The sequence below is a fragment of the Vulpes vulpes genome, chromosome 10 (assembly GCF_048418805.1).
Source record: "Vulpes vulpes isolate BD-2025 chromosome 10, VulVul3, whole genome shotgun sequence".
In the NCBI taxonomy this organism is placed as follows: Eukaryota; Metazoa; Chordata; class Mammalia; order Carnivora; family Canidae; genus Vulpes; species Vulpes vulpes.
In genome coordinates this window covers 37,209,993-37,237,880 of record NC_132789.1, presented here as the reverse complement: position 1 = coordinate 37,237,880, position 27,888 = coordinate 37,209,993, and the positions used below count along the sequence as shown (strand labels likewise).

The window sequence follows — 27,888 nt, the reverse complement described above, 5'->3', positions numbered from 1 at the left end:
TCTCAGCCGCCTTCCTGTTTATGTTCAGTTGTCACCTCATCAAAGTCCTTTTCTATCTTATACATAACATAGGAGTGTCCTCCATTGTGCCTTTATTGTTTTATTGTTCTTCGTGGTGCTTTCTACTACTTCCTGTTACATGTTTACTCGTGGTGCGTCTTTTCCCATTGGAATGTAACAAGGGGAACGGGGACCTTGTTTGCTGGCTTCTAAAAAAGATTTTATTTACTTAATCATGAGACCCACACAGAGAGGCAGGCAGAGGGAGAAGCAGGCTCCCCGCGGGGACCCGACGCGGGACTGGGCCCGGGACAGGATCCAATGCAGCCGCTCAGCCGCGGGAGCCACTCAGATGCTCCCATCCCTAGTCTGCGCATTTATGAAATAAAAAGCCCTGATACTGGGCATTTTAGAAATAAAACAAAATGCAAAGCAGCCTTGCTGCTCTGAGCCCTTGCACAGCCCACTTCTTCCCCGCGGGTGCGGGGGGCGCGGCCCGGGTGGAGCAGGTGCGGCGGGGGCGCGGCCGGGCTGGAGGCGGAGCCTGAGCCCCTCCCCCGCCCCGCCCCCACCCCCTCCCCCGCCCCTCCCCCGCCCCGCCCCCCCGCACCTCCTCCCCCCCCCCCCCCCCGCCTCCCGCGGCGCATGCTCCGTGCCGGCCTGGGCGGGGCGGGGTCTCGGCGGCACTTCCCGGCGGCTGCCGCTGCGATTGGCGGCGAGCGTGGCTGGGGGGGGCACTGGCCCCCCGCGTCCCGGGTCCCGCCCTCGGGCTCCGCTCAAGAGGCCTTGCGGCCGGGGCGGGCTGCGGGGCGCGGAGGGGTGAGTGCTGCGGGGCGCCGGGGGTGAGTGCTGCGTGGCGCAGGGGGGTGCGGGCTGCGGGGCGCAGGGGGGTGCGTGCCCTGGGGCGCCGGGGGTGAGTGCTCCGGGGTGCAGGGGAGTGCTGGCTGCGGGGCTGGGGTGTGTGTGCCCTGGGGCGCCGGGGGTGAGTGCTGCGGGGCGCCTGGGGGTGCGTGCCCTGGGGCGCAGAGGGGTGCGGGCTGCGGGGTTCCCGGGGGGGGGTGCGTGCCCTGGGGCACCGGGGGCTGCGGGGCGCCGGGGGTGAGGGCTGCGGGCTGCGGAGCTCGGGGGGTGTGGGGGTGAGTGCTGCGGGGCTCCGTATTGCCCTGGCCCTGGGGGCACCCCCCGCCCGAGCTGAATCTCTGCGCCCCGGGCCGGCCGGGATCTAACGGTGCGCGCCCAGGTGTCGGCCCAGGTGGGAGAGAAGCCGGGCGTGGGCGCAGCGAGTGTAAACGGAGCCGAGCTACTGCCGGGCGGTGGACTGGGTCCTGACCATACCGTTACCTGGGACCTTGGGGCCGACCCCTGTCTCGTGTTCCAGCACCTGCGCCGCGCACCTGCTGTGTCCAGGGCGCCCCTGAAGATCCAGGGGTTCTAAGTGACTCAGATGCCGCCGAGGGCTGGGGTGAAACAGGGCAGAGCCTTGCTCGCGTGTTATGGTGTAGAAAGAAGGGAGATTAAAGTTGCTAAGAAAGCCTGGAAAAACAAACAATCCAGCCTGGAAGGGAGCTTTGTCTTGCTCTAAACTCAGTCATCATCCTTCCCAGGACCAGTTGACTACTTGGTTGAAAAGCTGGCTTAATGGGATGGAAGGAAAAGTGAGCAGAGGGACGTGTGCAGTTGAGAGCCCTTAGCTGTTACCCTCCTGCAGCTTTTCCGCAGATGCTCCGGACTCTGTAGGTTAGCACCCGGTGGAAGGCGTCTGCTGCCACGGAATTCTTTAGTTGTGGGCATAACCTTTCTTTCTTCCTTTTCAATCTCTTCCCTGCTCCCTAGTAAAAATATGGACTTTGGGGCGGTTGAATTTATGATAAAAGGTGGCTTGGGAGGTGGCCTTCCCAACCACCACAACAAAACAGTTGTAATTGCCAAGGGAGCCTCTCTGCCAGTGCAGACTCAAGGTTACATTCCTTTCTTTCTGGATGCACAGTGTGCTCCATGGCTTGGAGAAGTAACTGCAGCATCAACAGGACTTGCATTGGCAGGATTTGCACGACAGTCTCTAGAGAACGTCTCTAAGGTTGGTGGAATACTCAGATAAACCGCCCTAGTGTATGGATGTACAATGACAACACTTTAAACCAACGGTTCCATAACTTTTGCCGTACGTGTGCTCCCATGAAACCCTTGGTAAATTCAGCATAGTGAACCTGTCCAGCTCCCTCAAAACATTCCTTGTAGCCCCTTGTAATCCTTTCTTCTCACTCCTTTTCTTCTCAGGCAGCGGAGATCTGCTTTCCATCAATAGAGATTACGTTGCATTTTCCAGAGTTTTATATAAATGGAATCATATGTATTTATTCCTTCTTTTTTTTTTTTTAGGTCTGGCTTTCATTCCCATAATTGTTTTGAGATTCATCCATTGTGTGTTCACTCTTTTTATTGCTGAGTAGTAGGTATATTCATATGTGTATGTATATATATATATATATATATCTCCACCCATTTGGGGCATTTGGGTTTTTCTAGTTTTTGTGTATTACACACAGGCTGTTATAAACATGTTTGTACAAGTCTTTGTATGGATATACATGCACACACCTTTTCTTGAGTGAATATATTTTTAAAAGCAAAGAATGCCTCCAGCTCCAGTTTTGCCTCTAACCATCCAGGTTCCTGGGGGGACTCTCTTCACTTTGCCTTTAACATTCAGCCCCAAGGTCTTTGCTGTGCTGTGATTTTGCGCCATCCCTGGTGGGAACTAGATCATTGTGGGTGGTTGCAAGGTCTCAGCAGGGGAGAGGGATTGGTCTTCTATCCTGTTTCTCTTCCAGGCTCTAGTTCATTCCAGTCTTTTCCTTGGATGACATATCTGTTTTATTTACTTTTAAAAACATATTATCATACATTATAATGTGTAATTGACACAGTGTTGACACAATGTTACATTAGCTTTAGGTACACAACATAGTGGTTCAACACCTTTGGACTTCATGCTGTACTCAGAGTGTAGCTACCATCTAGAACCATGTAACTCTCTTCCAAAAACATCGGCTCTATCCCCTGTGCTGTGCCTTTCATCCCAAGACCTATTCCTCCCATAACTACAAGCCTGTAGCTCCCACTGCCCTTCACCCATTTTGCCCACCCCCTACCCCTACCCCTATGCCATCAGTTCTCTGCATTTATGGGTTTGTTTCTGATTTTTGTGTACTCTTCTTCTTTTTTTTTTTTTTAGATTGCACATACATGTGGCATCATACGGTATTTGTCTTTCTCAGTCTTGCTTATTTCACTTAGCATAATATTTGAGTGACAAATTTGAATCCTGACGTGTAATTTTGTGTGGGAACAGAAACAGAAGGCAAGAACTGATACTGGACTTGAGAATGTTTAAATCACAATTAGAAGGGAAAAGGTGGGAGGCTAACAGGTGCTGGAATTCTGTGGCTCTTCCCTATTTTCAGCCTATTGTCTTCTAAGTCCCCTCTTCTGTTATTTCTTAGGAACAATTGGTTGAACCTTGTGGTGAGAGAGTGAGTGGGTGTGCTGGGCTCCGAAGGTCACATGTTAACTGGTGAAGGCAGGTGGGGGAGTTTTAGTAAAAAAGTGGTTCCTTATTTTTTGGTTTCCCTATATGGCTGGAGTCTTTTGTATCGTATTTGCCCTTGACCCGATGTTTACCTGCCCTAAACCTGGTTCAGAACTTTTTATGGAAGCATTAATCTACCAACATAAGCTGTGTAGTGAAATTCAGACGAATAACTGCAGACTATTTTGTGCAGAATGAAAATGCAGCTCCTGGGATTGGTAATCTGTTTGGTCCTTGGGACCCTGCGTTCTGAGGCCCTCAAAGGGAAGCTGGCATCCTTGGATCCTGAAACGAAGATGAACGTGGTAAGTTTCTCAGAGTCTCAAAGAGGCTTTTAAAATGCAGCAATGACAGATGTGCATTATTTTCTGTGATTCAGTTATGTGGGCTACGTGAAGCTACAGACTAATCTCTTTATATGTCATTGTGCTTTTCATGTTCTCTGAACCTTAGATTTTGTTTGCTGCCTTTCCCACCAGGTAACATGCGTTTTATGAATTGCACTTAACTGGTAAAACTACATGCTTCTTGATGGGATAAATGACATTTTTATAAATTCATTTCATCTTTAAGTCTCACTGCATTTATTGAAAGAATGATAAAAATGTATCAAAACTTTGCAAGAATGTGCTACCAAGTGCTACTTTTATGATACACTGGACAAGGAGTGTGATTAGCAATGCCCAGGGAATACAGTTCAAGACAAAGATCAACACATCTGAAAAAAAATTTGTTAGACCTTTGCAAATATAATTTGTTGAGTAATTGACACAGTTAAGAGTTATTAATTTTAAGTAAACAGTAAAATCTGGAAATACCTCACTTAGACATAAAATATTGGGAAAATACAAGTGACTATAGAAAATACTTTATTTTTTATTATTATTATGTTTTTTTTAAGAGCAAGCATGGTGGGGAGGAGCATAGGGAGAAGGAGAGAGAGAGAATCTTAAGCAGGTTCCATGCGTAGTAAGGAGCCTGATGTGGAGCTCGATCTCGTGACCCTGAAATCATGCCCTGAGCTTAAATCAAGAGTTGGACACTTAACTGAGCCACCCAGGCGCCCCAAGAATAGCTACTTTGAAGCAGATGATGCAGTGACCTCAGTGAAGAATCCAGGCAAGCTCAGAGGCAGATAAATCCATAGTGAGTCAAGAGAATATAACCTGATATATCAGGGTCTTAAGGCCAAGTGTTATTTCTCGTCCCCAATTTTTTCTTTCATTCCTCTCCCTCCTCTAAAATTTTTATTCTGTAAAAATGACGCAATCAATTCTTTCAAATACTTGTGATAGAGAGGATAGTGAGCACTTACATTAAATCGAGATGCTTGAATTATCCACACCCACTGAGCTCCTGATTGACAGTTGGCTCCATGGGTTGTTCCTTGTGGAGAAGTGAATTTGATCATAATTTCCTATTTTTCATCTCTTATTCTTCAGCTCCACCTTACTATTGTGTATTTTATTACTGTCTCTTGTTAGCATTATTTTATTAGGTCATTGATAAAAATGGGTTAATGAGATACTTTGTTTCCCAGGACAGGCCCTTTTAAAATAAGGGTAGTGGTAGGTGGCTGTATTAGCTGACATATTTAGAAAAGAAAGAAGTGTGTGTCTCCCTGTGGAGCCAAGATGGAAACAGGCCGAAAGCCGTGGTGAGTTAGACACGTTTGGTATAGAACATGCTAGAATGTTGAAACCAAGGTTAATCAAACACCTGTGAGCAGAACACATGGATAAAACGTGCGGAGGCTCCCCCCTGTTCGGGAGGTGCTTCTGGAGAGAGCACAGTAGGAGTTCAGGGACAATTGATGGCTTAAAGGCTGAAGAATGCCTACACTTTGTCTTCCCCTCAACCTGTTCAGGTGGGAGAGCGTGTCGGCTTCTGTCCACAGACTTTCCAATATTCTTTTTCTCTCTAGAGTGGAATTATCTCTCATTGGGGATTCCCTAGTGAGGAGCACTTCATCGAGACGGAAGATGGATATATTCTTTGCCTCCACCGAATCCCTCACGGGAGAAACGGCCGTTCTGACGAAGGTATGGGCCTTTTCTCTGGTGAGAGAGCAGGGCTCTGCGAAGTACTCGCAGTGCTGGTATTTGGCTGGTTTTTGTATCAGTGACCAAGTTGAGTTTTAACTTCAAAGCATTGAAATGTTATTTTTAGGTCAAGTACTAAAAGCGTTACATTACACGAGGCATATAAAAATACTGTTTTTAAATAGGTAAGGATGAATCATCTAACTTCATATTTTGCTTCAAGATTCGAAGGTCAGTTTTGTTGGAGGACGTGCTGAAATCTCTGCTCTCTTTGTCATAAGGAAGCACCTTATTAATGAAAGGTTTTGAGCATTACGAAGATAGCTTTTGCTGTTTGAAAATTAAATTGTCGAACAGGCAATGTATTCACATAGTTCAAAACTTAAAGGAAATAAAAAGCCATACAGTGAAATCCCTCCCTGCTGTCTCATTGTTGGACTCCCCCAGGTGTGTATGTATCCTTCCCAAATCTCTGATTTCTTCACCTCTAAAAAAATCTCTTTAGAAACAGATATGAACATAATTATTATTTTTCCCTGCTTCCATTTTAATACAAAAGGTGGACTGTAACACACATTCTTTTGATTCTTGAATTTTTTACTTAATATCTTGGAAATCTTTCCATACAATACATAGAATACTTCACTGTTCTTTTTTTTTCTTTAAGTTTTTATTTATTTATTCATGAGAAACACAGAGAGGGAGGCAGAGACCCAGGCAGAGGGAGAAGCAGGCTCCCTGCGGGGAGCCCGATGCGGGACTCGATCCCGGGATTCCGGGGTCACGCCCTGAGCCGAAGGCAGACGCCCAACCCCGGAGCCCCCCAAGCGTCCCTTCACTGTTCGGTATAGCTTAGCTATACCATGACTTACTTGACAGATGCCCTAATAATGGGCATTTGGGCTGTTTCTAGTCTTCCGGTAGAAGACAAATACTTCAGTTGAAAATAACCTTGTATGTGTGCAATTTTGTTTGTAAGATTCGTTTCCAGAAATAGAATTTTTGAGTCAGAGGATGTTGAATACATTTGTGATTTTGACAGACAGATGCTGTTAAATTGCTTGTCGTGTGGTCTTGTTCCACTCTCGCTAGTAATACATGAACGTCCTTAAAACTTTGAAGATAGGTATGTATCTTCCCATAGCAAAACTGTGGTTTCTGATTCAGATTAATGAATTTCTAGACAGACTACCTGAAATTGTTAAACATGTATCAGACTAAGGATCTGATCCCAATTCAGTCATTTCTCCAGATGTGCCTTATGCTCTAACATTTTCTGTTTGTAGAGACTTTCCTTGGAAAATTAAAATTGAGATTAAGGAAATTTGATGACTAACTGTTCTTCCATTAACATTTTATGTGAGCAGAAGGGCTTTTTTCCCTCAGTTCTTTCTCAAATTATTATTCAAAGCAAACTAAAAACCTATGTTAGCATGAGCTTTGTGGCATTCTTTTTTTTTTCTTAATCTAGAGTGTCTATTTTTTCTTCCATAAATTCTAACTATAAGAAGGCATTTCCTAATGCATAAGTCATTTTTTTATATTTAATTTCTAATTCTTGAGATTTTTATGATTTACACATATATATCATCATTAAGCTTCCTTATTGTAAGTATGTTGCAAAAAATGAGTAGTGAGCTATGCTGAGGGCTTCTATTTTTTTTCTGCTTAAAACACACAAAAATGTATACTTTTTTTTTTCTGCTCAAAACACACAAAAATGTATACTTATTCCAAAGTGAACATAGGATCGTACTTTCCTTGCTGTTTGCTTCTTTGGTTTTTGGTTTTTTTTAGTAAACCCTTTGCTTTCAGATCCCATATAAAAAAAAAAGACTGCACTGATATATCTCTTAAGGTTAGTTGACCAATTAGTAATGTGAATCTCTGCTAAAAGAAGCTTCATGAAAACAGGCCTAGACAATGCACCCTCTCTGTTCTGTGGACGCGCCCCCAGGCTTGGGTCTCACGCAGCATTAGAGCCGATAGTGAGGGCCGCCCACCATGCCTGTGGGCAGCGCCACTCCTGCAGCTGGAGCGCTGTGCCCTGCCAGGAGAGGAAAGCGAGCACCGGTCTCAGTTGGCTCCCTGGTGGCAGGAAGGGGTCATGAGTTCAGCGCTAGGTCTGTGTCAGCTGGCAGAGGCGCTGGTGCTTTTACCTCTGCATCTTGGATTCTTCACCAGCAGAAACAGTTGATTGGCTGGATGATCCCATAACTCCCTTTTAGTCTTGCTCACTCGGGTCCTGTGGCTTCTAGTCCAAAGTCTTTGGTGGTGGTGGTGGTGGTTGGCTGGCGTGCGTGCTGTGGGGCCGTGGATACCCTTGGTCCTCGGAATGGGGAACGCACAGGACCCTAGGACCCTGAGCTCATGACCTGAGCCAAAGGCAGATGCTTCACTGACTGAGCCCCCCCAGGCAGCCCCGTACACCTTCTCTATAGTAAAATAGAACAGAACCCTGTGTACACATGTATGACACACATATTTGTAGAGGGTTTTTGGACTCAGTAAAGAATGCACTGGTGTAGACAATCATTTGCCTGTCTGGCCAATGTCCTACCAGCCAGTTAGTGTGGAACACATATTTAGAAAGCTCTTAGTGGCCTGTGGAGCGCATGTGTGTGCTTCTCGCTGTTAAGCCAACTTCTCTGTCAAGTGTTGAGCTACCCCTGCTCTGCACTCGCTCCAAAAGGGAATTGAAATTAGGAAACCCATCTTTAGAAGGGAAGTGGTTCTGTTTTCATGTGCTCAACCTAATTTCAGAAAGTCACGGGACACCAGCATTGGAAGGATGTCAACGTCCTGTGTGAACCCGGGATCTGGAGAGTTTGCATTTTAAACTTACTTCCTGGTGGATTCCAAGGCCCTTGCATTCTGGAACCTGTGTTCTAGGTGAACACCCTCATTTTACTGGGTGACACAGAAAGAAACTGCTTTGAGGCAAAGAATAGTGGCTCAGCCAGTCTGACTCCAGAGACAGTGCTCTTTGAACTAGAGAACGCAACCTTAAGTCATAAGTATGGGGCAAGTGGATCCCATGATGATTAGGTGATTTCTTTTCTTTGACTAAAACCAGGAAATGCATATTGTCTTGCCTAAAATAGAACAGTGACCACAACAAGGCAGACCTGTTGCTTAATTGGGAAATACGTTCCCTATAATGCAATTGCCCAACAAAGCGCCAGGAGTGGATTGGTTTATCTGATACAGGTACCTCATGAGTACCTGTTGATGGTGGTATGATGGCCCCATGAGCCAAGCGGTGGGACTGTGGGATATGAGCAGTTGTCTTCAGGCGTTTTGAACTTCCCCTTGGCCGAGACGCCCCAGGGCTGGCCTCTGGAGCTTTTGAAGTCCTCACTGAAAAGTCACAGTCAGGCTTGTGAATTGGATCTTTGGACAGAAGGGCCATTGACTGTGTTTGCCTTTGATTATTTTAGGGTTCTGATTATTTCTGGCTTTTCTGTTCTTCTGTGCAATCGCTAACGGAGCAGTCTCTGAGGAAACGCTGTGCCCCAGCGAGCTCCCCGAAGGCCCCAACAGGCTGAGATGTAATTCCTGGCCCCTCAGCTACACTGGGCACAGGCAGGGTCTTTAATCAATGCCCGGCTCGTCGGCTCTGGCCAGCTGAATGCACGCCCAGGTGTGCTTGGCTCCGACGGCACGTGGGGTAGGTGACTGTGTTCAGACCTTGACCTCACGGAGCTGCGCAGGCCGGTTCCAGCCTTGCACGTGCTGTCCATGTACAGGCTGGGGCTGCAACAGTCGGGGTGGAAAGCAGAGTGTCCCGTCGGGAGCCGTGCCTGCAGTTCCCTGTCTTCCTCCTGGTTCGCCCTCCCTCTGTCCTGTCCCCCGCGTTACCTCTCCGGGAGGATTCCCCAGCCGCTCGCCAGGCCAGCCCCCGCTGCTCATTCTGAGCCCTCCGGTGTTTCCCTCCCAGCACCGATGGCGGGAAGACCAAGGTCATAACGTGTTCTGATGCTCACGGGGTCTGTGATTTCCATCCTCACTAGACCGTACGCTCTCTGAGGCTGAGGCTTCTTCAGACTATTCAGTTGTCCCTCCAGCCAAGGCTTCAGTCTCTCCAAGAGGCCTTCCAGCCTGGGCCCTCCTGGGACATGGTGGAGCAGGGCATCGAGGGCCAAGGCCACGCAGGTGTCGAGGAGTCCGTGCTCCAGAGCTCGGGCATAGCCACAGATGCCCGTGGAAAGTGCACTGCTTGGAGCCCTTCCTGGGGCTGGGCCAGGTGCTCCCCACGGATCGGGAGGTGGATTCTCGTGCAACCCTTACCTCTGTTACAGGTGAGGGGACCAGGGTTTATGGAGCTCGATTGGTTTGCCTGTGGTGAGGCAGCTGGTTGACATGGCTTAGGACTGAGCTCCTACCCACTCCGCCCTGGGGACAAGGTGATGTCCCCAGATAAAGCCACAGTATGGGAAGTGCTCTGTTCAGGTGACCTGTGCACCAGCTTATGTCTTGGAAATTCCTGGCCCTGACTGTTTTGGATATAAGCCCCTCCTTCTTCTTTTCTCCAGTGTGACTGTAAGTGTTATGACCACGGCTTCCCCCTGGTACTACTTGCTGAGAGTGCTCTGGGCTGTGTTTGGAGGCCGACTCTTCAAATTCACTCAGTAGCCCTCTGCTCTGGATAAGTGGAAGTCTGCTCTTCATAGTTCTTGACAAGGAGGCTCTAGAACCGCCTCCAGGAACCTGTGGGATGTCAGCCTGGGATCTCCACGTGTGGCCTCTCTCTGGGTATTTAGGCAGCACGGTCCTCTCTGGGCCAGGCTGGCGCAGCAGAGGGAGAACCTGCGCCCCGTTGGGTGAGGGCCCCTTGAACACAGCTGTGGGTGGGCTGCATCCGGAGAGCTGAGGCAGCCTGTCGAAAATAACTACTTCCAGGCCTGTCCCTGGAGTTCCTAAATCAGGATTTAGTTCCCTAAATCAGGAGCTGGGCCTGAAAGGTGTATGTTTTTGAAGTGCTCCAGCCGGTTGTGTATCTTTTGATACACAGCCAGCTTTGGGAAGTAGCGTGTTCGGCTTGCGTTGAAGTGGTTGGGTACAAATGGAGTACTTGTAAGCACACCTCTTGTCCCCTACCACTTTGCTTTTTAATGACTGATTTTGTTGGAACAGTGGTTAAAGTGGGGACTTTGGAATGAAGACAGCTTGGCTCCCGCTGGGCGAGTGTGCTAGCACAGGTCACGTAACCTCCCTCTATCTCCGGGCATCCGTTGTCTTTAGCATGGGGGTGGATCGTCACATTCTCTCGTAACAGCACAATCCATGTGGAACACAGCGCCGGACCCATAATCAGGAGCTGTTATGAAAATACTAGTGATAACCACAAATTAACCAGATGCCAGAATGCCTGCTACGGTTTGGCAGTTTTTCGTGATCGGAGTCCTGCCTCAGGGATGGTTTGAACCAGCCCTGGACTTTGGGCTCGTGCACTGTTGAGGGCCTGCCTTGCTGGGGCTCCAGGTCTCTTGAATTGTCCAGTCCTAGGGATGATTGCAGGGACTCTAAAACAAGGGGCGATCCTGACTTTGCCTTACCCGGGGCGACATGGTGGCAGTGTGTGCACCGCAAGCAAGTCCTCGATGCCGTTTTGTCTAGAATCTGCCTTGGCAAAAGGAGCAGGAGGCCGGGGGAGCCCTCGTGTGACTCAGAGCTCACCTTCTGAGCTATTCTGGAAGGCTTTAGGTTGTGCAGTCTCCTTCCAAACCAGCGAGGAGCCAGGCCTATCTCTTCTTTAGGTCCTGGAGACGTACCGCCCGCCTGTGTCCTGTTCCGGGATTGCTGGCTCCACGACCCCGCACAGATTCCTTAGCCATACTGTGGCTTGATACCCCCACACTCCTCCTGTCTGACGGTTCTGGAGGTCAGAGGTCCTAAGACCAAGGCGTTGGCAGGACTGCGTTCCTTCTGGAGGTTCTAGGGGAGAATCTATTTTCTTGTCTCTTCTAGCATCTCGAAGCTGCCCACATTCCTTGGCTTCTGGTCCCATCCCCTACCTTCAAAGCCAACAGCGAAGCATCTTCCACCTCCCTCTCCCTCTCTCTCTCTCTAGTCCTCCTGCCCCCCTCTTAGAAAGACCCTTATGTTTACATGGACCTGCCAGCTAATCCAGGCTGATATTCCCATCTCAAGATTTTTTTAAAAAAAGTTTTATTTATTCATGAGAGATACAAAGAGAGAGAGAGGCAGAGACCCAGGCAGAGGGAGAAGCAGGCTCCATGCAGGGAGCCCGACCTGGGACTTGATCCCGGGACCCCGGGGTCACGCCCTGGACCGAGGGTAGAGGCTCTACCACTGAGCCCCGCGGGTGCCCCACTAGAGCGATACTCCTTTTCCAGCAAATATTCAAGTCCTTGATTGATAGTGGGATGGGGAAGAATGACATGATCCCTTCCCTCCTCTCGCCTGCCAGGAGCAAGGGAGGGATGCCGGCGGGCACACGGGCAGGCCCATCTCCACGGCCCTGTCGTTTCTGGGTGCCCTCCTGCAGTCGCTGAATGCCAGGGGGAGGAGACAAGCTTGTCAGCACCTCTGTGCCACCTCTGTGCCACCCCAGGCCAGGCTTGGTTAATGTTTTGTCTGCCGATGACCCATTGTGTTTAACAGAACCATGAGTGCCAGATGCCCATGAGGGCCCTTTGGTTCTAGAAAGAAAGGAAGGTGGCCCAGCCTGGAAGGACGTGCACCCCACAGGGTCCTTCATGTCTCTGGGTCACACAAGGCACCGACCTTGACCACCGGCCCCCACCCCTCCTGGCATCAGACCTCAGGGAGCATCCATGTGCACTCTGGGGTCCCGTCTGGCTGCAGCCTGGGGCACCCTGTCGGTTCTACGAATCCAGGGGCCCTTTTCTTTGCCAGAACCCCCCGTGCAGCCATCTGTGTCTCCCTTCCTGGCTAAAGTGTCCCTGCCTCTGGCTGCATGACTTTCTTTCCTGTGGGCTTTCCTGAGGGGGCCTGGCCTGGAAGATGACTGTGTGTCTGTTCCTGGGCCACAGTGTAGCACCTCGGGGGAGGGCGTGTGCGTTGCCCACCTCTGTCTCCCACATCTAGCCCAGCGTCTGATGTAGTATAGGCACCGGGAAAGGTTTATGCAAAATACATGTTTTCAGTCTCTTTTTTTAAAAAAAGATTTTATTTATTCATTTAGGAGAGAAACAGAGAGCGCACAGCAGGGGGGTAGAGGCAGAGGCAGAGGAAGAAGCAGACACCCCGCTGAGCAGGGAGCCAGACTCGATCCCAGGACCCTGGATCAGGATTTGAGCCGAAGGCAGATGCTTCACTGACTGGGCCCCCCTGGGTGCCCCTTGAGTCACAGCTTGATGGGTTTGGGCTTCTAGTGCTCTTATTGTCCAGCAGGCTCAGTAGAAATTCTGCAGATGCGTGGCTAGGACTGAGTGGCCCAGCGTCGCCGTCAGGCCATGTGTCACCTCCTGCCCCGGTGGCAGCTCCTTTCCTCACCTCACTCCCATAAGGTAGGCCGGGGTCCCGAGCACATGCTACCCTGACGTGTGCCCCTTCTCGGCTTTGCACTTGCCCTTCCCAGAGAGCCTTAGGGGCTTCTCGCTGCCCGTGGGATCTCGCTGCCCGTGGGATCTCGCTGCCCGGTGGTGGTTTAAGAGTTTCCTGGTGCATCGTCAACTTGCCAATTCCAACATTTCTCCTTTGCGGCTCCTCGGTGAGGGAGGGGAGTGAAGCACAGAGCCCCCCGGGACCTGTGGCCACTGGCCCCCCACAGGCCTCGGCCCTGGCCTGGCTGCACCCCCCGGGGAGGCCACGCCTGCCTCCCCCGAGATGGCCCAGTGCAGAGGCCACTTCTTGGCCAGGGGTCACCAGGCTCCTGGAGCATCTGGACTCCGTGTTCCCCCAGGGAGGTGGCCCCCTGCAGACCGTGCTTCTGTGTGACCACGGACGTCACAGGCAGGTGCACCCCTCGGAACAAGGCAGTCCAGGCCGGTCATGCCTGAGTGCGGCCAGTGTCTCCTCGATCAGCCTGACTTGCTGGCCTTTCAAGGTCAAGTCTTACTCCTCCCGGCGCGGCCCCAGAGCACCTTTGATGGAGGCGAGTGTCTCACTGTGTGGAAGAAACACGTTAGCGGTGACGTGTGGCTCCCAGGGGCCTGTCACACAGGCTGCCCCATTACCCTGAGCCATGATGCCTCTTGTTGCTGTCGCTGCACACAGGGCAGCCCTGCTGACGAGCAACTGTTGTTTAAAACCTATCACGTGTACTAAAATTTATTTACTGTATTTATTTTATTTTTTTAATTATTTGGGAGCGTGAGAGAGAGAGCAAGAGTGGAAGTCAGGGAGGGGCAAAGGGGGAAAGAGAAGCAGATGCCCTGCTGAGCAGAGAGCCCGACGCAGGACTCAATCCCAGGACCCTGCAATCATGATCTGAGCCAAAAGCAGATGCTTCACCAACTGGGGGGAGCCCCCCAGGAATCCCTTTATGATGATTCTTATTTCTGCTGCCGGATTGTGATCTTCACTAACAGTGGGGAGCTGGCCTCTCAGATGCCATAGATGCCCCGACCCTTGTACGTGGAGCTTTCTGAGCCAGGTCACCCTGGTAACGTGGCACCAAAATAAGCATTGACCTCCAAGGAGTGCTCATAACGCTGCCCCAGTCCTGTCTGTTTTGCCCTCTATTCTCTCCGTGACGGTGGGAGGTCACGGATGGGTCCCTGCTGTGTATCATGAGGTCAGAGGAGTCGCGTCGGGCCCTTGCCGGGCAGGGCGTCCCACTGCCTTTACAGACGCAGTACCCATGCGGTGCCCACGCTGGAAGCGCTTGGACGCTGCCCCTGGAGCTGCCTGGAGAGCCCACCTTGCTTCAGAGGGACAGTCACCACCCAAATCCGTATTCGGACATAAACAGAAATAAACATTCGTCCAGACAGATCTTTCTTCCCATTTTCCCTCGCTGCTTCACGCTCTTCCCACTTCGTGCCCATTGTCGCTGCCCCGCTGTCATCCAGAGTTAGCCTGTTGTCTTGTGCTTTGCCTTCTTTCCCTGTCTTTTAGGCCGCATCATAAGCTTCCAGGCTGCCACGGTCCTTGTCGTCGCTGGTGGCTTAATTATTGCAATAAATAATTGGACTACTTAACAGTTAGCTTCCCCCGCCCCCTAGGGCCAGACAAGCTCATTCATTTCTGTTGACAGTTGTTTACGGAGCGGAGACCCAGACTGCCCGGGTGACGGTAGTGAGCCGACGTGCGTCGGGCGCTCGCTGCGTGCCAGGCACTTCGCTGAGAGCTCTTCCAGTAGCATCCCGTAGCTTGCCGCCCGCTGGCCCTCGTGAGGCGCGTCCCACATCTCCCTGCTGCGGGGGACCATCAGGGTTGCCGATGCTGAAGGACCCTGCGCGGGGCAGCACATCCCAGGTTGGAGGGACAGCCTGGAGCCTGGGCTTGTCTGTCTCCAACACTCATGGTCAATATGACGTCAGCTCCGTGAGGGCGAATTGTTTCCCCCCTGCTACGTCCCCAGTGCTGGGAGTGCCTGGCACATAGTTGGTGCTCAATACGTGTTTGGTTAACGAATGACTAAATGGTCTTAACATGATGTCAGCAGCCAGAGGTCACGTTTCTCTGGCTCCCGAGTCTTTGTTTTACCTCTACATCACTGTATAGGTGAGCAAAAAAAAAAAAAAATATATAGATAAAAGAACGTGTGTGTATATATATTTAGGAATTTGTGTGCATATTTTTCTGTCTTTCGATTTATTTTGTCAGGATACATTGTAAGAAATGTAATTACTGGACAAATAGGTTACAGAAGCATTTCACAAGGTCTTAAGAATGTATTAACATTTTTTTATGGTGAAGTGAATGTGTCTTGTTAGCTACACAAAATCCTCTGTTTTTGCTGTGACTTTACCAGCAGCACTTAAAAAGATGTTCTTTATTGACGTTGTATAGGAGTACGTTGTTACCTTGACATTTTATTTTTAAAAAATTTTTTTAAATTTTTTTATTTATTTATGATAGTCACACACAGAGAGAGAGAGAGAGAGAGAGAGAGAGAGAGAGAGGCAGAGACACAGGCAGAGGGAGAAGCAGGCCCCATGCACCGGGAGCCCGATGTGGGATTCGATCCCGGGTCGCCAGGATCGTGCCCTGGGCCAAAGGCAGGCACCAAACTGCTGCGCCACCCAGGGATCCCACCTTGACATTTTAGTTTGTTTTTGAGTCACTATTTGCTTTGGGATCTTTTATGAATTATCTGCTCATCACGATCTCACGTTTGCTTTATAGCTGGGTGCTCCCCCGCCTAAACACCAATGTTTTCCAGGTCCTAAGGCAGTGGTGTTCCTGCAGCATGGCTTGCTGGCAGATGCTAGTAACTGGGTCACCAACCTGCCCAACAGCAGCCTGGGCTTCATCCTGGCCGACGCCGGTTTTGACGTGTGGCTGGGGAACAGCAGGGGCAACACCTGGTCCCGGAAGCACAAGACCCTCTCCATAGACCAAGATGAGTTCTGGGCTTTCAGGTGTGTTTGAGTTGCTCGCGATGGGGTCTGCTTCCTTAGCACCCTTCAGGCAGGCACTCTGGGGAGGCAGATCGACAGGGAACTCAGGGCAGTAGGAGAGGTTGCAAAAGGTTGTTAAAGGGTAAAAGCCTACTGAGGAATTTAGTAAATCACAGCAAGCTGAATTACAAGCAAATAATTACATTTGAGATTTAGATCCGGTTACGGATGTTTAGTTATATTGGCAGTCCGGGTCGTGTGGGAGCTGCTGGATGACTCGTGTCCTATGACCTTCTTCCTTCCTCCATAAACATGCACTGCTTTTCTATTTCCAGAAATTGTCCTCTCCTCTCTGTTACTTCTGGCTCTGCCTATTACTCATGGAGTGACATGTCAGTAATGTTTTTTTGTAAAACGGGGCTAATAAATGCCTAACTCATGAGGTCATCGAGAGAATCAAAGGAGAGGATACAGGGGAGAGCCTGGCGCAGGCGGTAAAGTCTGCATGCGCATCTCCGGATGACAAGCGGCACACGCGCGGGCCCACGGCTGTGTCCTGCTACCTGGTGTTAGAGAAGGTCAGGGCTGTGGACTCCTCCAGGCTTGTTTCTCATTTGAAAAACCATAGTTACCTATAAGGACAGGAAACGCGAGCGTGGGAGTTTTTACCAAAGGCCCGGGCAAGGATATACTTGTCACACCATTTGTAGTGGTGAAAAGGCTGAAACTATCAATGCCCATCAGCAGTGGATGGACAAGGTGAGTGTTGTGTGTCTACACAACAGACGGCCAGCGGCCGCACAGCAGCATGGGTGTAGCCAGACATGCTGTTTGGCCATACTTATGGGAAAATTCAGGAATTAGGGGCACCTGGGTGGCTCGGCATCTTAAAAAAAAGAATGGGTTAAGCTAATTTGTGGCATGAGAGGGAAGGCAGTGGTGACCCTTGGGAGGCACATTTAGAAGGTGGCCCGCGCCGCCCTGTTAACATGTTCTGTGCTCGGTGCTACTCTTCCCGGCTGGGCTCAGCTTACGGGCGCCGTCACAACGCAGCCTTACTGTGCGCGTGCACTTGTGTTTGCATGCGGTGTCCTCACGAGAGCGTTCCTTTTTTGGATTCCAGTTATGATGAAATGGCAAATTATGACCTACCAGCTTCAATCAACTTCATCCTGAATAAAACGGGCCAAAAGCAAGTGTATTACGTGGGTCACTCTCAAGGCACCACGCTAGGTATGTGATAAAGACGAGAGCTTGATGGAATGTCTTAGTCCAGTTTGCATTTGTTCCTGAAAGTGAAATATGAAAAAAAAAATGTTAGTTCAAATTGAGATGTGTGTTTTTTGTTTTAATGCCAAGCAAAAGTAACGAATAGGGGAAGGGCAGAGAATGTGGGTACTACCTCATGTTCTCTGGAAATGCAGACTTTCGTATCAAGAGATACGTTAGAGCTAGAACATTCTAAGCACATAAGTTCCTTTTGAGTCTTTGGTGACTGATCTGAGGGCCGCGGTAAACGTTCCCTGGGGCTGGTGGTGGGGCGGCCTGTTCCTGTTGGGGAGAGTCTTTCCCAGGCTCGGCTTAGCTGACCGAGGGGGAGCTTCTGGACCTCGTCCAGCACGTACGCAGGCTCAGAACTGAATCAGCTGCACATGTCCTGGTCACTCAGCGCCCTCCTGGTTTGCGGGTCCTGCCCCGGTGACCGTGCTGCTGCTGCAGGGCCCCGGGGCTGCTGCGCAGCCTTGCCGGCCTCAGAGGAAGTCCCGCAAGAGGGAATTCCAAGTATCTTCCTTCTGTTCCCACAGGTTTTATAGCATTTTCACAGATCCCCGAGCTGGCCGCAAAGGTCAAAATGTTTTTTGCCCTGGCTCCCGTGGCTTCGATCCAGTTCTCTACCAGCCCTCTCTGCAGATTAGGAGAATTACCAGAATTTCTCCTGAAGGTACGTGGACTCCCCCGACCCCAACCCCTCTTGCCCCACAAACTTCCTTTTCAGACCTGAAGAATTGGCCCTTAGAGGGAGAATCTGCGCCTTCCCCCGGTCCGTCTCGCTGTTGATGGAATAGTGGGGCTTCTCGCCATGGTGTTTCTGTCCCCGTCACCCCTGCTTCCAGGTCCTAGGGGGTCAGGGAAGGCGGGTCACTAATGCTGCAGGGGCATTGTCTTCTCATGGGTCACTTGTCAGTGCCACTCACCACCCACCACACAAAGGGAGCCCAAGGGAACCCTTAAGCAGCTAGAGTTGCTCTTGATGCCACGTGGAGAGCCCAGGGAGCCTGTGCCTGGGAGGAAGAGGCAGGTGCTGCCCCCACATGCCAGACCCTGGCCCCAAGGGCAACCTAAAGACACTGTTCCTATTGCATTTCATAGTCTGACCCCAAACACAGGCCAGTAACCGCCTGAGGCTCAACCCAGGAGCTCTGTGAGCTCCCCCAAGCTCTGTCCAAGGACAAAGCAGTTTTCAGGAGGAGGAGTTGAGAACCAGCAGAGGCCAGATGGCCCATTACTCATGCACCCGATGTGCTTCCCGTGTGATACATTTATACACACGCACAGGGAATGCTGCAGACTGTACTCTGATTTTGGAAGCCGACCGTCACATAAGATGGATCCTCTGCCCCCGTGACCAGAAGTGCACGTTATGTGTGGCCCCCTCTAACCAGACTCGGGTCGTAGAAGCTTCAGGTTTCATTACAAACAATTCAGAGATTACAAATAAAATGCCCTTCCATCCGTTACCCAGGCCTTCTCACTCCTTAGAGTTGAACAAGGTGCTCAGCATGGGGCCTTTTCCTATAGACCTTGGGTGTGGATTTATTTTTTATTTTTATTATTTTTTAAAGATTTATTTATTTATGATAGACATAGAAAGAAGCAGAGACACAGGCAGAAAGGAAGAGGGAGAAGCAGGCTCCACGCAGGGAGCCCGACGCAGGACTCGATCCCGGGACTCCAGGATCGCGCCCTGGGCCAAAGGCAGACGCTCCACCACTGAGCCCCCCAGGGATTCCCTGGGTGTGGATTTAAATACACACACAGATCCTGAGAGAAATTCAGTGTTTTGTTTTAACGCTGACGGTGGCCAACTTAGGTATATATTGCTCTGAGGGTCGTGCCTTCCACTTGGAGAGCTGTCATGCGACCGCATAAAACACTGACCCGTTCTTCCCCCTTAGCAGGAATTACCGCTTACTTTTTCTTTTTTTGTCTTTTGAAATCCAGATAACTAAAGCTAAGGGCTTTTCCCCACCTTTTTCTTCTTCTTTTTTTTTAAATTTAAATTCAATTAAGTAGCTTAGAGTGTATTATTAGTTTCAGGGGTAGAGTTCAGCGATTCATCACTTGCACGTAACACCCAGTGCTCATCACGTCCCAGGAACTGCCGCCTACGTAGCCAGACTCCTGTGGTAGATGCTGAGGTTGTTGCTTATGTGCCATGGCCACGCCCCTGTACCTTCTTCCCGAAGAACTGAAGTGGCTCTCTCATAGGAGCGTCTCTGATTTCATGTAATCCTTGGAGGTTGTGATTTAATAGCTTTGTAAAGGTAGACCCCCCCCACTTCCCGCCTTGGAGGCGGTGCCTCGTTAAGTCTGCAGAGGGCCCTGGGGATCTGCACTTTCACAGAACACCCCATAGGACCCTACTGTAGACTAAACAGCCTGGTCCTCTGGAGTCCCTGTCCCAGACAGCGGTGTTTTCTGATATCCTGGGACAGTGACAGAATGGGAAAAATAAATGTTCCTAAAACCTCTCAATTAGCTGCTGTGGGAAATCTGGGTTGCCTCCACGGAAGCTCAGTGCCCTCACTCTCAGAACACGATGATGTAAGTTAGGAAGACTTCAGGATTGACCTGAGCAGGCCTGTAAGTGTACATAAGGTGAATTTTTCTTTTTTGGAACACTCTGTCCTGCTTTGACGTAGTTGCCAGTGGAGTGTGCCACAGTGACGTTCGGTTAGCAGTTTTAAAGTGCAAGGTCAAAAAAATAGAAAATAAATAAATAAATAAAGTTCAAGGTCAGCGTCACCACCCTGTCCGTCCAAAGGAGAACGTGGCGTATTGCACCCCACGTCAGGGATGCCCTGTCTCCGTGGTTTTAGTAAAGAACCCCAAAATCTCTTTGTCACATGTGACCATCACGTAGACTTAAAGCCAGGAGTTTTGCATACTGATGCCTCTTCCTGCAGCGTCCTGCTCTGCACATGCTTCTCGCTCCCCCCCAGCCAGTCATTATGCAGCTAGTCAGGAGAAGAGGCAACCCGAGGGGACCCAGTGGCCATCCTGTAGAAGACAGGTCCGATAGAGCTCACGGGCTCTGCGCACGGGGACAGAACTTGCCCGAAGTAGGGCTGAATGTGGCCCGTGTGGTGTAACAACTTCAAATCAGTCACACCCTTTAAAAAGCATATCTAACGCTGAAATCTCAATAATTGATTATTTTGGGGGCAGGGAAGAGTGTTGTGTACCCCAAAGCGGTTGCACCCTTAGGCTGGGTTAAGCTTTCCGGTTCAGAACGTCACCCAGGCAGCATGGCATTTCACATTCTCCGTTTTACACGCTGCGCTTTTGTGCCGCCGCCGCCGGTCTATTAGGCCTGTGAGGAGGACCCTGCCCCATGCCTCGCCCCCCCCCCCCCCCCCCCCCCGGCTTCTGGTGGCTTGCTCCGCTCTCCTTGGCTTGTGAGAGGCTCTCTCCCGTTTCTGCCTTCATCTCCGCATGTGTGAGCACCCCTGCGTGTCTGTCTCTACCCAGAGTCCTCCTTTCTGTAAGGACCCTGGTCCTACTGCGTGGGGGGCCGCGCTGCTCACCTCATCTTCCCTTGACGGCCTCTGTAAGGGCCTGACTCTAATAAGGTCACATGCCGAGATACTGGGAATTAGGGCTTCCACATACCTTTTTTTTTTTTTTTCCTGGGATGGAGGAACACGGCCTTGGTAGGCATTTGAACTTTTCACCCCTGCTCGTCCCTCCGTGGGGTAGGCATCTGCAGAAGTATAAATCCTAGGGGGACAAATTTGGGTGCAACGTAAGGAAGATGCTTTTCCTGTTTCGCATTGCACCCGTACGTGAAGATCTTTGGGGGCATAGTGATTGCCCCAGAGATCCTTGAGCACAGGCTCAGCGGCCGTTGGTCAGGGCTTGTGGAGACAGGAGTCGGCACACTTGGTCTCTAAAGGGCCCCGTAGGATGTGTTGTTGGCTTTGTGGGTCACATGGCCTCTGTTGTAACGACTGAACTCTGCCCCTTTAGTGTGAAAACAGCCAGAGACAAAGCAGAAGAAAATGAGTGCACCTGTGTGCCAATAAAACTTTATTAACGAATAGGCAGCGCAGGTGGAGGAAGAAGGAGGAGTTATTGTTTAGTGGGAATGGAGTTTTAGCTTGAGATGTTGGGAGAGCTCTGGAGAGGAGTAGTGGTGTGGGCTGCACAATAATGTGTGTCCTAATGCCCCTGAACTGAACACTTAAAAAATGGTTAGAATGGTAAAATTTTGTGTTCCTCATGCTCTATCACAATAAAAAAGCATGAAAAGAAAAACAACAGGTAGTGGGCAGGAATCGGCTCATTGGCCAGTAGAATTTATATGGATTTTATATGGATGTATGTGTCCTACATGAGACACGTTGTTGACCAGCCTTGGTTTTGACTTTCTTGGAAGTCACTACCAGCCCAGCAGTCAATGAGAGTTCTTGGGGATGGCCCTGGGATGAGTGATCATTAATGCCCCTTCCTTTTCTTTTCTTTTTTTAAATTTTTACTTATTTATTCATGAGAGACACAAGCAGCGGGGGAAATGGACTCCTTTCCAGGACCCCGGGGTCACGACCTGAACAGAAGGCCGAGGCTCAACCCCTGAGCCACCTGCACGTCCCATTGCCCCTTCCTGCTGTACAAAGTCTGCTGTTTGTTAACTTATTTGGTTTTTCTGCCTCTTTTCCTCACTGGAGACTTTAAGTCCACATCTCTAACATCTGCTTTTGCCCTAGTAAACCTATCGTGTAAGTATGCTGGTGTGACCGTCCGCCGGTTGCCATTCGTCTTCTGGGGTCTCATGTGGGGACACTTGGTGTGCGTCTCCGCTTCGCAGGTGGGTTGGGGGGCTTGTAGGCCAGAATGAAATGCTGAGATATTCTTGGGTTTCTTTTTATTTTATAGGACTTACTCGGGTCCAAAGAATTTCTCCCCCAGAGTATGCTTCTGAAGTGGCTGAGCGCACACTTTTGCTCTCACGTCATTCTGAAGGAGCTCTGTGGAAATGCCGTTTTTATTATCTGTGGATTTAACGAGAAGAACTTAAACATGGTATGTGTGTTTATGATCACACTTGCTTGAGCTTTCAGTGAGTTTATCTTGTGTGTGAACATGCATGTGTGCTGGAGGATGTAAGAGAAGCATGAAATGACCTCGCTGAAGACGCAAGGGATTCACTTTGGCAGGTGCCTGGGGATGCTGTCTGCTGGTCTCAGGTCTGCTGTGGGCAACTTCCTGCTGAGTGAGGAGACTTGTCGTAATTTAAGTCCTGATAATTATATTCATTCTAGTGATCTGTTTCTTTTGAAAAATAATGGTTAAGTGTATTTAAATTTGTGTGTGTGTGTGTGTCTGTGTGTGCACACATTTCTTATTTTATAAAATGTAGATCTTTGGTCAGCAATATGCTGGTACTTCTTTTTTTTTTTTTTTATGCTGGTACTTCTAATGCTTTTTTTAAAAAAATTTTATGTATTTTGAGGGAGAGTGAGAGAGAGAGCGTGAGCATGCACAGGGGCAGGGGCAGAGGCAGAGGGAGAAGCAGGATCCCCCCGAGCAGGGGCCTGTGGTCCTGACCTGAGCCGAAGGCAGACGCTTACCCGGTTGAGCCATGCAGGCACCCCAGTGCTGGTATTTCTAAATATATTTGTCGTTTGTAATGTTGCATTTTGAAAACAGGCTTTAAAATTCTAGAATGAAGACTCCAGGGAATTCTTTTAAGTGATATCAATTTTTCTTGTTCCCAATGACAAAAGCAAGGTCTGAAGAAAATGGAAATGACCCGTAACCTCAACCCACGCAGCCCTACAGTTAGTTACTGTGTCTCTCTGCTTCCTTCCTACATATTCTGCGTGTGCGTGGTTGTACGTCTTTTTATAGGACGTATTTGTAGTCAGAGAACTAGAACTTTTTTCCTTGCTCTTCGTCTCATACATTTGAGATTGTGGCTCCGAAGTGCAGAACATGTTTCTTACCGGTGCCTCCTGAATGCCGTGTCCTTTACTTATTCCAATGTATTTATTTTGCAGTCTAGAGTGCCTGTGTATATATCACACTCTCCTGCTGGAACTTCTGTGCAAAACATCTTGCACTGGGCCCAGGTAGGTTCCGGGGGCGCACTGGGGTTTGCCCACCATCCCAAACCCTTCCTGCCCCCCACAAAGCCAGTCCGCTTCCAGAGCGGGGCTGGTTTCCTGCCCCCGTGTCCTGGGTTCCTGGCATTGTGCTACCGTACTGTTTGCGAGTTCACCCAGCAGCTATCAGGCTTGACTTTTTCCCCCTGCCCTCCCCTCCCCCCGTCAGTTTTTCACGGAGTCCTAGATTTATCTTATTTCTGTGTTGTTCCACAAAGCAAGATTTTGGAGCGGCTTTGAGAGGGAGGCTGCAACGTCAGCACTAACCCAGGAACACAGTGGATAAACCAGAGCTAAACCAGTCATCGCATCAATGGGAACCACTTGCTTTTAAAATGCAGTTTTGATTGTCTTGTCCCGTACCAGAAAGCAATGCATGTTCATTCCAGAAAATTCAGGAATCATGTATAGGAAAAAAATAATAATGCTCTTATGATAGAAATAATAGTTGTAGGAAGAGGCTGATTAATTAATTAGATGGCTTACATTATTTTCTTCTACTTATTCTTTCATAACTTGCTTTATTCCCACCTAACAGTATTATCAGGGGCTTATTTCTACCTTAGGACATATTTTTGTAGGAATTTCCTTCCTAACCTTTTTTTTTTAAAGATTTTATTTATTTATTTGAAAGAGGGGGGCGGAGGGACAGAGAGAGAAGCAGACTCCCTGCTGAGTAGGGGGCTGGCCCCGTGTGGGGCTCCATCCCAGGACCCTGAAGTCACCACCTGAGCCCAAGGCAGATGCTTGATTAGCCTACTGAGACACCCAGGTGTCTCTATAACTTCTTTTTAAATATGAACTAACTCACCATTTAAGCTCCAAACCAAGATGCTGTAGGTGCCTTGGAGAGCAGTTGCCAAACACTGGGTAGTCACCATCTGCATCTGAGTTGCCCCTTTTAACAAAATATTGTTTAAAAAAGTAAGGGGAGTTGGGCTCATGGTAGGCTGTTGGGTTGGCTACAATCCAGGCTTCTAAAAGTGGATATGTAGAAACTATGATGGGGATGATAAATAAATATATTAATTCACAGATTAGTAGACGTAGAACATAGTATTTATAGTAATCCACATGAGTATGTTAATATATAATCAGTATTTTATACTAGTATGAATATATTAATCCCTGTACATTTTAATCCCTATATAAGTCTTAATATGTATATTACATGTAATATCCATTTCTTTCCCAAACAAGGTAGTTAACTCTTTGAAATGTTTAAGATTCACATTTCAGTAAACAGCATAAAGTTTATCTCATGAGTATAGTCATCGATCCAGTGTCATTCACAGCACATGTGTAGCTGCTTTAGTGTGTCATAGGGTAGCTACATTCCAACCAAAATGAAATTCTTGTATTATTTATTTTATTGAAGTGTAGTTGTCGCACAATGTTACATTGGTCTCAGGTGTACGGCACAGCGATTCGACGAGTCTTTGGGTCATGCTGTGCTCCCACGGGCGTAGCCACCATCTGTCACCACACAGCACCGTTACAGTACCAGTGCCATTTAATTAATTTATGTAAAGACGTTATTATTTATTTAGAACTATTTAGAGTAGGGGAAGGGGATGGAGGGAGAAAGGGAGAGAATCTCAAGCAGATTCTGTGCTGAGCACAGACCCTGATGTGGGGCTCGATCTCATGACCCTGAGATCATGACCTGAGCCGAAACCAGGAAGCAGACATTCAACTGACTGAGCCACCCAGATGCTCCCCCCCATGCGGTTTTATTTTATTTCATTTTTTAATTAATTAATTAATTTATTTATTTATTTATATTTTTTATTTTTTGCGGTTTTATTTTAAATTACAGTTTGGAAATAAAGAGTAAATCTGGGGTCAGCGTAAAATGGACTTCTGAGGATACAGCTAACTCTAGCAACCTGTGACGCTTTCTCAAACTTCTGTGTCAGATAACATTTTCCCTCAAATTATCTTCTTTTTAGTTTATTAAATACCAGAAGTTCCAAGCCTTTGACTGGGGAAGCTGTGCCAGGAATTATTTCCATTACAATCAGGTAAGGGCTTCAAAAGTCTTTAGAATTAAACCTGGCTCTGAAAAACCACCAGCGGAGCAGCTGGAGTCACGGGGCCTCTGGGCTGGGTGGGGGGTGGGTGCTCGGGTGCTGGGGGAGATGTGAGGGAGACCTGAATAGACGGTGGCAGTTTCCCTCCATCTTCTGGAACAACCCGAGCCTTGTGGTGGGTGGTGTGGCCTGGGCCTCCCATCCTGGTCTTTTCCGCTGGCTCTGTAACAACTGTCACCGTCTCACATCGTTCAGTGTGACCAGAACATGGACTCTAGGGTCAGGGAACCCTCAGTCTGCTCCCTGGCAGCTGGGCGGGCTGCACAGCCTAAGCCTTTTCTTCCAAATATACAGAAACAGACCATTTTCTGAGCACCAAGTGCTCTAAAGCCTGAGGCACGTGGCCCATATTTTTCCTGTTTAGTTCTCACACTGCCCGTGTGGCAGGTGTGCTGGCTGTTATCGTTCTGGAAGGTAAGGGAACTGAGCTGGGCAGAGTTCCTGTGACCTGTGTGGAACCCCAGAGGGAGAGGAAGTCAGAGTAGGGTGTAGGACACCCCCGCCCAACCTCCCAGGCTCCAGGGCTTTGCATCCGCCGCCCAGAGATCAGCGCCTTCTTCTGGGGCTGAAGCACTGAAGCACCTGCCGTGGTGTCTGGCACGGGGCAGCGGGCGATAGCTGGCAGTTACTAGGGTTACAGGTCTGTGCTCAGGGTTAGGTTTCTTTTTGCTCCAGTAGTAGTGACTTCAAAAGTGAGCTGAAAGCCGTTGTCAGAACTTCGTCTTCCACTGTCCCATCACACTTACTAATCGGTATTGAATGAGGATTGCTTGTGTTTTTGAAAAGTGAAACAACAGCAAAGCCTTCTGTTGGTTTTACTGCAGACTTACCCTCCCCCTTACAAGGTGAAGGACATGCTAGTGCCCACCGCTGTCTGGAGCGGCGGCAACGACTTGCTGGCGGATGTCGACGACGTCGGCGTTTTGCTGCCCCAGATCACCCACCTGGTGTACAACAAGTTCATCCCTGACTGGCAGCATCTGGACTTTATCTGGGGCTTGGATGCTCCTTGGCGACTCTATAACGAAATAGTGAACCTAATGAGGAAGTATCTGTGAGAGCCACGCTGGAGAAACTGTCACCAGTTCGGGTGACGAGTCACGTTTAAATTTGTTGGCTTGATTTCTCTAAAATCATTGTCTTTCCCAGGCCTTTTAAATTTTTTGTATCCCATCGAGTGATGACTGAAGTTGCTCAGGTCTCTCCGGGATTAGAAACGCGCTAGCTTACTTTCTCTCGTCGCGGCCTGTGTGAAGCTCGTGTCTCAAACATGGTGCAGCCTCTTTAAAGCTACCACTGACTTGCAAAAGGTCCTAACTGTTGTGTATATCCTTACAATTTAAAATACACAATACTGCCTTTTTACCTTGCACAAGACACACATGCTAAGTATGTGATGGGGTTTGAAAGCTGTGAGGTTCGTTGGCAAATAACCGGACTTTTGATTTGAAAATGGTCAGGATGTGCCCAGTTCTTATCTCTTTGCCTCAAAGGGCTGCTCAGTCCAGCGGCCTTGGAGTCACCGGAGAGCTAAGTGACACCCTCATGTTCTCATGCAGTCGGTGCAGAGCTGGGCCAGTCGTAAAGATTCTATAATGAATTTTAGCCAACAACCATGATTCTCGTTATTTAGCAAATGTTTAAATTGCTCAGACCAAACAAAACAATTGGCTGGAATCTTCAGACAATAAATTCTACTCATTAAAACGACCCCCCAACACCCTATATTTTACATGGCCTGAGTACAGGAAAGCCTCCGTAGTCAGGAACCTCTCATCATGCAGCAGGCCAGAAATCCACTGGTGTGAGAAGACAAGTGGACCGGGAGGGAGCCCCAGTCTCCTCCATGGGGTTAGCGTCTGCTAGGCCGGCCGCTGTGACTCGGTGCTTGGGCATCGGAGGCAGGAGCCCAGGGCTGCCCGGGAGGAGTGTCCTAACCATTTTCACCCAAGAGAAATGTGACATGAATGTTTTCAGATTAATGCTCAGGGATTCTTCCCGTGTCTTTAGTTTCGTACGTGTCCATGCTGTCAATGCTCCAGACCCCACTCCTAGTTCACGAAGCCCTTACTCACCTGCCTTCCTTGCTGTGCCATGTCCTTGCAATACGAACAGATGGACAGAAGGACAACCGATAGGTTTTTCTGGTTCAGCTCTTTTGGCTGCGATAATAAACGATGCTTGGTACTGGCTGATGTGTGCAGGCAGCACGATACCACTTTGTAACACTGAAAAAGTCTTATTGGAACTTTGCAATAAAACTCAGTAGCTTCATGGACCTGA

At 49.2% G+C, this 27,888-nt stretch overlaps 1 protein-coding gene across 18 annotated transcripts; it reads left to right on the top strand.

The window, feature by feature from the left end:
- The first annotated feature begins 672 nt into the window (after nucleotides 1-672).
- On the top strand, nucleotides 673-27,888 carry LIPA (lipase A, lysosomal acid type). Of its 18 annotated transcripts, XM_072723614.1 has the most exons (13): nucleotides 810-842; nucleotides 1,988-2,077; nucleotides 2,380-2,453; nucleotides 3,504-3,584; nucleotides 3,783-3,894; nucleotides 5,514-5,631; nucleotides 15,950-16,148; nucleotides 17,251-17,360; nucleotides 17,933-18,069; nucleotides 22,284-22,430; nucleotides 23,408-23,479; nucleotides 25,465-25,536; nucleotides 26,430-27,888. In XM_072723614.1, exons 4-13 carry the CDS (start codon nucleotides 3,565-3,567, stop codon nucleotides 26,661-26,663), a joined length of 1,221 nt encoding a protein of 406 aa, XP_072579715.1. In that variant the 5' UTR covers nucleotides 810-842; nucleotides 1,988-2,077; nucleotides 2,380-2,453; nucleotides 3,504-3,564; the 3' UTR covers nucleotides 26,664-27,888. The 18 variants fall into 18 exon arrangements, with proteins under 18 accessions (XP_072579702.1, XP_072579720.1, XP_072579707.1 ...); XM_072723608.1 differs by lacking the exon at nucleotides 3,504-3,584 and having other exon boundaries at nucleotides 791-819; XM_072723618.1 differs by lacking the exon at nucleotides 2,380-2,453.